Raw genomic sequence first — 10,484 nt, forward strand, 5'->3', positions numbered from 1 at the left:
GATGCCCATATAATCCTTAAAAAATCTGAGTGATAAATACTACTACATTCGGGCAGTACTATAAAGAGACAAACTTCTAACTTCATTTTCAGTAAATTAATGCACAAAAGTTGGATTACCTCTTATGCTCATGGTTCGGCTGCACGACTCTCCCAATTTTCCCCATTTTTGACATGGCCTCCTAGTAAAAGACAAACACAAACTGGAAAAGCCTGGTTTGATTTAAAATACTTTTTGACAAGAACAAGATGTTTCAAAACCAATCGGAACATTACTGATGTATTTTGTTTCGACTGAACAGGCCAGATGGCATAAAATATGTTCAATCCCATTATATAGTAGTCATGAGAACAAAGTACTGCAGACCCCTCACTAAACCAAAATCTGTTCCTCTTTCTTACTGGGAGTCCAAGGCAGAACAGACTTATCTTTTATTATTTACACTAACCAAAGGAAATGTTGAACACAGCATCCCCGGAGGGAAGATTTCTCAAATAAAATGATACTTTACATGAGATCCTTTAATCATACTCTTAAAGTACCAATTCCTTGCAACAAGGGAGGACTCCAGTGCACTCCAGAAGCTAAGTGTAACTTGAAAAGTTCTGTTACAGAGGCTACAGCTGCCCTCACATTCCACTATAAAGGTGTAAGAGACTTTGATCCTACTCTGCTTTTGGACAAAGCAAAGTCAGACCAAGGGATCTCTGCAGAAGGAGTCGCTGGGACAGAGCCACGTGTGGAAGGGAGAGGACTGAATAATTTGGTTCCTTTCCTGATCTCTGTGAGATTGTGATTTTCTGTGGATCCTCCTGAGCAGTCCCACTGGAATAAGACACTAATCACCGATGTTAACAGAGGATCAAGCTCTCGGGCAGAGGTGGAGGCAGCAGGCACAGGCTAATTTCAGTGGAAGTCATTTCACAAGGAGCATTAAAGCAATAGCCTTCAGATCAACAGCATTAAACATGAAAGATCAGGATTCAAGAATCAGTGTCTAAGTCTGTATCAGCGTTCACAGTTTCTAAGCAGGACCCTAAATCTGTTTTAATGTTTTAATGTTGGTGCCTACAGCACAGCACCGTGAGAGCATCAGAATGATCCCTGGAGCACAGTCAGCCTGCGCTGCTGGTGGAAGCCAACTGGTCAAATACTATGGCTAGATTTTTTAAAGGGCTAGATGATTTTATGGGCTGTAATATCTGCTGTAGTAAAATATTCGCTTTCCACTAATCCAGCATTTTACAGCTGAGGATCTCCTAGAACTTTACAATGTAGATGAGGAATGTAAGCACAGTTTCACCAGGACAGGCAGGGAGGCTCTGAGGATAAGCAAGATGACCGGCCGACCTTACCTCTTCTGGTTTCCCATTTCCCCTGTGTTCAAGAAATATGATCATGATCTAAATGCCAGGATGGAAGTGGGTTGCCCATGAAGCCAGCAGATCCTCTTTCTCCCATGGACACCAAAGTTTGCTTAGCTAGGCACAAATTGCCTGGGATGCCAGCTGTGTGCCAGAGCAGCCGGCAGCCCCCAGCTCGGCCTGGCTGGCTGAACCTGCGGTAGTACCTGGCACGTTCTGGGCATGGTTGCTTCATCCTTCAGCATCAACACATAATACTGGATGAAACCGTGGCTCTACCAAAGTAAAAAGCACTGACAGTGATGGTGCAGTCAGGATTTTACTTTGCTAGGGCCTCTGATAAACCAGCAGGGAGTGTTTCTGTGCACTCATATGCCTCTACTCTTTCATACGTGTAGAAGTTGATTGGACTTTGATTTCCCAAGAAACACCCTTGAAATAACACTTCCAGCAAGATAGTGTGTTCTTTTCTCTGGGACATGTGAGCCTGCTGGCACAGACACTCTGCGCACCAGCCAGATTAAAATACTGGCATGGAAAGGTTGGTCTCTTTCCCAGTACGAGAGGTGGGCATTTATTCCCTGTTCTTTAACAGCGATACTAGCTCAAGCATTGTTCTGTTTACAATAGTCTGTCTTTTACAACTCCCTTACATGGCCAGCTGGATTTAGAGGCTACCCCAAAACATGAATGAACACACAGAGAAAAAGGCAATTCCCTCTGTTACAATCAATACTGCTTTTCCACATAGCTCCACGTCTTACTGAAAATTCAAGGCAAAGGCAAAACCGCTCAAAACGCCCCCGCTAATGGGAAGAGTCACCTCGCTTTCTGCTCCCTGCTTTACACCTCCTTTTGAACTCCCCTGGAGATACTGCACAAAAATAGAACCAAGACATCTAAAGGGTCTGACCACCCCAGACAGACCCACTTTTCTTCACAGGTGCAACAAAAATGAAAGGGAGAGCCCAACTTTGCTACTGACCCCCTCCGTGCATAGGCAGGGCCTGGCTGCTGCTGCCCCGTTCTAGGCAGCATTAAGAGAACAGGACACGAACAGCACTGTTCCCAGGACCTCTTCTGCTTCTGCCATAAATGCTCTGCACACTCACGTTCTGCTTTACTCTGGGGCCTCTTACAACTTCCAGTTCAGAAAAACGCATTTCTGCTACCATGGGAAATAAGCCAGCCTTTTGAGATAAGCATATCTCCAGACAGGTTTTATTTTTATGCTGTTACTCCTCTAACTACAGGTCTCCTCAGGCTGGCTCAGACCAAGCACTTTGCAGCTCTGGTCTTCAAAGGGTGAAAGTCTCCAGAGAGCTGAGGAAAGCCTCCTAGACCCCCTGTGAAGTCTTCTCAAACCCGAAAGCCCTGGCACAGAGGCCCCATGCTTTGATGGGCAGCTGGGCAGGGAGCCACTGCTCCCAGTTTATAGTGGACTCAATGATCTGAAGGGTCTTTTCCAACCTAAATGATCCTATGATTCCACGATGGCGCTGGGAGCAGGACAGGCTGAGAGGTCACTCAAGGAAAACGGGCCGCTCAAGCCCTGATCTGAACTAGGAAACGGGGCCTGGCTGCTGCTTATCTTCTTCTCCTGGTTCACCCATCTATCCACGTTTCGCTAAGGAGGAAGATGCCAGAGCAGTCTTTACAGTTTACCAAGTAAATACTTTTGTATTTTTAAATCTACTGGAAATAGACGGGTCTTTGAGAATCCACAGCAACTACCACGGTAATGTGGAATAACATGTTAAAAAAGTACACAGACAGCAATTTTCAGCAACTCACTCATTCTAGGTTGCTCAAAATATCCCAAATGAATTCCTTCTCTTAATTTGCATTTCGGTTGTGTGGTTTTTTGTTTTTAAAGTCAGTTTGGTCATTGTTAGTTTGAACAAAAACTTTATTCCCAGAGGAAAGTCTTTTCAACAATTTTCTGGGGACAAAGAGGAACAGAACATTGAAAATATGAATTTATAATGAAATCGGAAACAAAGGAACATTAGAATCGCATTACTGAATCAGATCAACCTTGTGCACTGTTCTGTCTCCAACAAAGCCTTAAATATAGCAAACTGATAATACTGCTGTTCAGAAATAGTTTGTTTGAGGGTTGACATCCAAATCCATAACTCCAATCACCAAAAATTTCACAATTTTAATTTGAATGACACTCTATCTTCTTTGTTTGCCAGTCTAGACAGTACAATGAATACAGTGATTTAAACACAATGAATTCTCTCTTAAAACAAAATATTTTGTAAAATTGCTTTTTAATCATTTCTTTTCTCTCTTTCCATAAAGGCTATGCTATAAATAAACCCTGAAAGTTCGCATTTGATCATTTCTAAAGGCTGGGCAAGAGGCAAGTGAAGGGTTTACACAGAAAAAAAAGAGAGGCACTGTGGAGCAGAAATAAAGAGATGCATTCATGATTTCTAACCTTTTGTTAGAGTGTCAAAGCTGAGACAGATACAAGCCAGTAAACACTCTGCTTACCATGGAGAGAGTTAGTCAAACGGGGTTACCCTGCCTGGGACAGAAGGAACACAGGCCCGGGAACCAAATTCTCCAAGGCCCACCAGTATTCCAGAACAAGGTGCCATTTTGCTGCTGGAAGGGTGACCTGGCTGGGAAGATCAGTAGTCACTCACATTAATTCGGTACTGATGGCCGAATTCTGCATGATCTGGGGCAGGGATAAGTTTAAAACACCTCAACAGGCAGTAGATTTCTCAGGGAAACACTAACTGGAACGCAGGGAAAACCCTCTCTCCTAGAGAAACCCTATTTTGGCACAACATATAAAAGCTGGAATTTTCAACTGTTGCCCCTTCAAAAACCTTTTCCTTTCCATTATTAATAGTGTGGCAGCCACAGTGCAGCAAGGTACTCTGTCACACCTGGATGCACCAGGGAAAGCATGTCAGCTCCATCAGGAGCCCACAGGAGGTGCTTACAAGGGCAAGCTTTGGACCAGCAGCCCAGTCTTCTCCGATTCCCTAGTCAATGGGCTCCTGCAAGGGCTGTCTCAGAGCATCCAGCATGATCCTGCTCATCCCCCTTGGGACTACAGAGGGAGCCAAGGAAGATTAGCCCACTTGTCAATAGCCCCCAAGTCTGATTTTCAGTAGTGTCTCAAGGACTTATGTGGCTGAATATTACTGAAAATTAACAGGATGTAGGCACTTAGAAGCACACACGAAATGAGAAATCAGATTCACAGATGTCAGCCTTAGGTAAGGAAGTCAGGTAACAAAATCCTATTGAAATTAATGAGCTGGGAACATCAGTCTCATTAAGAATTTGGGCTTTTGCTTTATTTAGGTACTTTAAAAACTGTATCCAAAGTTAAATGCATGAGGCATTCCAGCAGAAATGCAATTTCCCGGCTGTGTTCTCCCCACTTACTCATTTTGATAATTTCAATAAATATTTGGACTTTTACCTATCCTAGTTATTAACTTTACAGTAAAAACAACCACCTATCATCTAAGTTTTACTGTACAGTTTCAGTGGCTGAACGCATTTGGCTTGCACATAGAAAAGCATGCAGCAAAGCTCACCGTGTGGCAGGGGTACACCATGCTTCACTTACAGCAACAGTGTGGCAGCTACTTGGAGGAAGGATCCTTAGACAATACGAAAACCAAGAGGGTACTCAAATGCAAATTAAGCAAGTTTTTCCTCTGAACGCTGCTGGATTATTGCTTGTCCAGTGATAGCCATGGTTCTGTTGCACCCAGAATGACTGGTTGATGAATATTGGGAGGGATGAAAAATAACTCTGCTGTAAACCAGAGATCATAAATTATAATATCACTAATTCAGGAATCTCAGAACAAGCTGGCATGAGATGCATGGCTCACTCTTCCTCCTAAGCCAAAGTTGTTAATTCACCTCATCTTAGTACGTATGCAAAAGGCGAAAATTATATTCATTTTTATTGAGCAATACAAGCCACAATACCATTCTTATAGCCAAACACAGTGAGAAATCTGTACCAGCATGCGTGCTTCTTCACGTGTTCCTGAGAATGACGCGAGTGTATGCATGGAAGGTCAGCCTCAACTCCTGCACCATAAGCAGCTCAGAAATGTGAATTTCGCCTTCGTTGCCCTGAAAACATTACCCAGACTCCCCCTTGGGTCTCTGGTGTTTTTGCACAGCTCTACATCAGAGATCCAGCATCAGAGGAAAATAATGTAAAAGTTGCACCATTCACTATAGACTGAAATGTAGGAACTTTCTTCCCCCCCAGATTTGTTCTGATTTGCAGAACTCAGCAGGTGTAAATACCTACAAATTAACAGGGTGACTTTCTTTGCACTTCTAAGCCCTCATAACAAATACAGTAAATAATGTTATATGTAGTAATTTTTACTGTTCTTCGACAGTGAAGAACCTCTCTCTCATTCATCACTATTCCACACACGTAAGCTGAGACTAACAGATCCTAACTAACATCATTTTAACAAATCCAGTCAGAGATATATTTGGATTTGAGGGAAATAAATAGATTTCTTGAAATGCTGATGTTCAAAAAATACTTGTAAACTTTTCTGAGAATTGTAAGCAAGGCTGCTATTTTCTTACAGGCTTTTATTTAAGGATTGCTTACTCAATAGCCCGAAGATGCAAAATTCATCTTATCTATGCTTACAGGAGTTACATCAATGTATTTATGTAACAGAGCCCTAGCAGAACATTACTTTTTAGTGGTGTATGACTGCATGAAGAAAGCATGTAATGGACCATATACAATATTTTTCTAGTGGGTTTCCCCCCGCCCCCCTTAAATTTGTTTGAGTTATAGGGGCAGAGCTTGGCAGCATGCACAAAGCCCAAAATCTGTAACTCAATTCTCTGTGGTATTCTGAATGGAGCAAGCCAAGTTTTAAAACACATTACGGATAAATATTAAAGCTGAGCAAAAATTTAACACCTAAGACCAAAGTGTGAAAATTTGGCTTTCATTCTTTTAGTGAAAAGGTGGAAAATTTCACACAAGCTTGTATTTTCCTTTTGCTCTGTTCCAACATAGATTTCTATGTTCGTATCAAACCTCAGAGAGGAAGTGAGTTTCTGTCTGTGTCTGTGAGACTACAGAGAAGGAGGGAGAAGAGGATGGAAGGATGGAGGTCCAGCAAGCAGCACCCCAGGTCAGGACTTGAGTTCAAGTCTGTCTTCCAGGAAAAGTCACTAGCCTTTTGATTTCACTACCCATACCTTCGATAACAGCACTGGCCCATCTTAGAGGAATATTTTACACATTATTAAAGACTGTTACTGTGGTGGAGGAAAATCAGACAGGTAGTTTACAAAAAGCCAAACATCTTTCCACCCCTAAACCATCCAATTTCAGTTGACAGGGCCAACTGGTTGGGCTGTGGATGGATCCTCAGTACTGCGACAAGGTAGTTTTCTGGTTCAAGCACTGAATCAGGATCCAGAAAGTTTGCGACATATTCCAAAGTTTTCTTCACAAAATGTAATCTTAACTTTCAGTTACCTCTCTCTGAAATAGGCTGTGCCCATTGCTTTCCCCCAGGTTTGGTTTGGCTTGTACACACAGTTTGCAAACTCTAGGTTGGTCCCTGATTTGGTATTGTAGGTGGTACACAGAGCTCTCAGTCCCACTGCACCTCATTGAAGTACACATCACTCGACCTGTCCTGTACTGTAGCCACATGATTTTCACTCCTTAGTATCAGAGACAAGAACAAATGGAAAAGAGATCACGTAACAGTAGAGACAAGTGCAGATAAGGCCACGGTACCACTCCTACCTCCAGAGCACCTAGTTTTACTCTGCTTCAGTGACTACACCAAGTCTTAGACTGTGACCACTGCAGCTCAGTGTCACACAGAGCTTGTGCTTCAGCCAGGCCAGCCAGCCGACTGACAAAGCCATAAGAGGAGCAGCAGTGGCAATGCAGCTGCTGTAAAGGGTGGCTTGTCGTGCTAGCGATGATATTAATTACTTATTCCACAGACCAAATTTAGAATGGGATGAGGGTCAGCTATGACTGGCACATTATCTACCAGCTGGAAACTATGTTTGGGTCTAAGCTGCAGCCACACTGCTACTAAATATAGGTTGTTTTGTTGTTGATTTGACTCTGCACTCCCCCGAGTTGCCTTTGACTATCAAATAATTAAACAGTTTGCTTTGTGAGTGCTCCACTGCTGGCACCTCTTAGTGCCCAAAGCTTCTTGGATGCAAACTTGACAGCTTAGCAGGGGTTTCAGCTTACCCGGGCAATGGAAAGAGCCCAAGTGTTGAGCTCCTGTTTCAGTTTTGCAGACTGCTGGCACTGGGTGCCATGAATCAACCAGTCTATGGGCAACATCTAAGCAGTCTGCACCAGAGCTGGGGCACGGTTCAGCCGCACTTACCCTGAGACGAGCTTGTTCAGCTTATTCATGAAGTGTATGTCCACTTTACAGTGTCGATGTATGAAGACCCAAGATAGCTTTACATTCAGCTAGCACAGATACCGATAAGATGTAACCACAGCAGCACAGAGCTCTGCCCAGCCTGCCCGCCGGGCTGGTTTCCACAGCCTGGGGCAGGCTCTGCCTCCTCGCCGGTCCCCCGCCGTGGGTGGCGATGCCACGGCTGGCAGCTTCCTTACCAAAGGGGAGGCTCCCTGACTACACGACCAACTGGCACAGACAGTGTATTTCCCTCACCCCCTTCTGAGGTGGAATAAATTTGGTAGCCACACACAGCATCGCTGTTATAATAGACTAAGAAGGTTTGTCCATATAAACCACATGAAAATATACTGATTTAACACACTTTTTAGGCTTGGAAATGTTACACTGACAGGCAGCTCTGTTTAACAGAAAGCCAGCTCACCTGGGAGTCCAGAGATCAGATTCCCACATCAGATCCCAACGCAGGGGATTGCATGACAGCAATGAGCTACATCAGCCCTTTCCATACTCATCGCTACTGGTGATGGAGTAAACTACGCCTAGGAGCACTGCTCTTCTGCACAACCTGGAACAAGTTACTTTGCTTCTCTGGCCTCTTTCTTGCCCTCTGCTTGCAGTACCTGTCCTCTTCCCCTCCATCTTAGGTGGTAAAACCTCTGGAGCAGGCAAAGGCAGGTGTGAGCTTCCACCCTTACTTGCACAACAAAAGAAATGACCTGGCCAAAAGCAGAAAGAGTCATTTGGACAGGGGAGGGTAAAACAGAGAAGCTGAAGAACAAGTATCCGCACAGGATATCCTGACACTCGGCTGTGTACTTGACCCAATGTTTAGTTCAACTGCACCACTTCCTTTAAGGTGTAAAATTTGGATTTATTCATCTGATTTATTTTCACGTTCAAGCTGAACATACAACTTTCCTCGCATTTAGTCAGAGTTCAAACTTTTATTTGCCATCTGGCAATGGATTAGGGTTTACTGGGGGGGAGGGAAAGGTGGCTTTTTTTTTTTTTTCATCTGTATTTGCTTTAGAGCTATGGCTAAGGCATCATTTACACATGGGGAACCGGATCAGGTTCTCTCAATTCCTTCCATATGTTCACTTACACTGTCAAAACATTTTTTCGATCTAATTAATTGACACACGTCTCTCCATTCACTTCCCCACTCCCTGGGTTTTAGCATTTTTGGGGTATCTAGCTGGGATTTTGTCCTGAAAACAACTTCTATCTACATTTTGCTTTAGGGTTTCTCCATCAAGAAAACAAAACTATTTGCAACATTTCACTCTTCTCCATCTATTTATTCTTTCCCTCTTTCCAACACTGTCTGAGGAGACTTTCCTTTTCCCCTCATCTTTCAAATCTATTCTTTGTCATGCTCCAGTGTCTACCTGAGGGAAATCCCTCCTGTGAGTTTTGATTTGGGATTATTTTTTATCTAGTTAATCTGATGTGTGGTTTACTATTAAAAACTATACCTCAGAAACATGCTTACATTTTACCCAATCTGGACTGCATTTGGGAAGTTACCCTGGACAGGGGCTTATAAAAAACAAAAGACCTTTAAAAAAAAGTCTTTCACTACTGTAAACCAGTAGAAGGTTGAGATGTTAAAACAGAGTAAAACTACATTAAAATATGGAGAGAGCCTTTCTAGTAACCTTACAGACATCCTATCTGCAATAAAAAATTAAAATATCACTTAAGAGAAAACCGATACTTTATAGATATCCAATGTGTGTCGGGCAGAGAGTAAAACCTAGAAGAAATGAGGAATCTGCTAAGAGTTTAAAACTGGACTGCATGGCCATCTCCCCCCTGTGAAATACAGTGCAGAGGAGACAGACGGCTCTCTGTGGCACAGGGCGTTTGGTTTCCTTGCCATGATTACTACAGACAAGGAGTTAATAACCCTTTCTAGCACACTGTTCCAGAAAGTATTTTGTGTTCCCAAATTAGAGGCTACAAGTGACTAATCTGAGTGACAGCTGTAGCAAGGCGCACTGATCAGCTGAATATATTGTCCTGTTTTGTTAAAAACTGGGCACCCTCTTTTCTCTAGGTCTGAAAATCAGAGGCAGCCAGGGATGAGAAGCTGCTGCTCTCATTTGCTCTTCTGCCATGACAACTGTCCTTTAGAAGAGTACTGTTCCTGAAAAGCACTTTAAATGCTGGATACATATTGCTACAGAATTTTAGAAAGCTCTTGATTCCTTAAAAACCTGGGAAGCCTGGTCTGATGGACGGGACAGCCAGCATGTTGCCAAATGTGTTCTCACAGCAGCAAGGAGGAATCTCAACCTGAGCTGTAGGATTCCTGTGGACACAGAATTCAGAGACCACTGGGAAACAGTAAATACAGTTCTCTTTAGCATTAAAACTTCTCTGTTATATGGACAACCTCTCTGTGTACTGCGATTACATCCACTGCACAGAAAAACCTGTAGGCACCAACTTAAAGAAATGCATTACCAACAAGTTTGTTGGTAAATGTCAAAAGTTCCGTTCATCACTACTCTAGCTATCTGTGAGGCCTGACATTTTTCTATACAAAACCAAAACCAAGGGCTATTAATTCCCACCTGCCCCAGAGCCATAAAAGAGCCTTTGATTACAGTAATATTACATAACCTCTTTTAATGAGCAAATCAAAACCTGCCACCCAGCAGTG

At 43.1% G+C, this 10,484-nt stretch overlaps 1 protein-coding gene across 1 annotated transcript in view; it reads right to left on the reverse strand.

Annotated features, from left to right (window-relative positions):
- Positions 1–119: 119 nt before the first annotated feature.
- Positions 120–10,484, reverse strand: part of FGGY (FGGY carbohydrate kinase domain containing) — a gene marked incomplete at its 3' end in the record, with an annotated part of 127,405 nt that continues 117,040 nt past the window's right edge. The window contains exon 14 of the mRNA XM_010087607.1: positions 120–181. Coding sequence (XP_010085909.1) covers positions 120–181 — 62 coding nt within the window. The remainder of the gene's footprint in view (positions 182–10,484) is intronic.

Source organism: Pterocles gutturalis, unplaced genomic scaffold (genome assembly GCF_000699245.1).
Source record: "Pterocles gutturalis isolate BGI_N339 unplaced genomic scaffold, ASM69924v1 scaffold20001, whole genome shotgun sequence".
NCBI classification, from domain to species: domain Eukaryota; kingdom Metazoa; phylum Chordata; class Aves; order Pterocliformes; family Pteroclidae; genus Pterocles; species Pterocles gutturalis.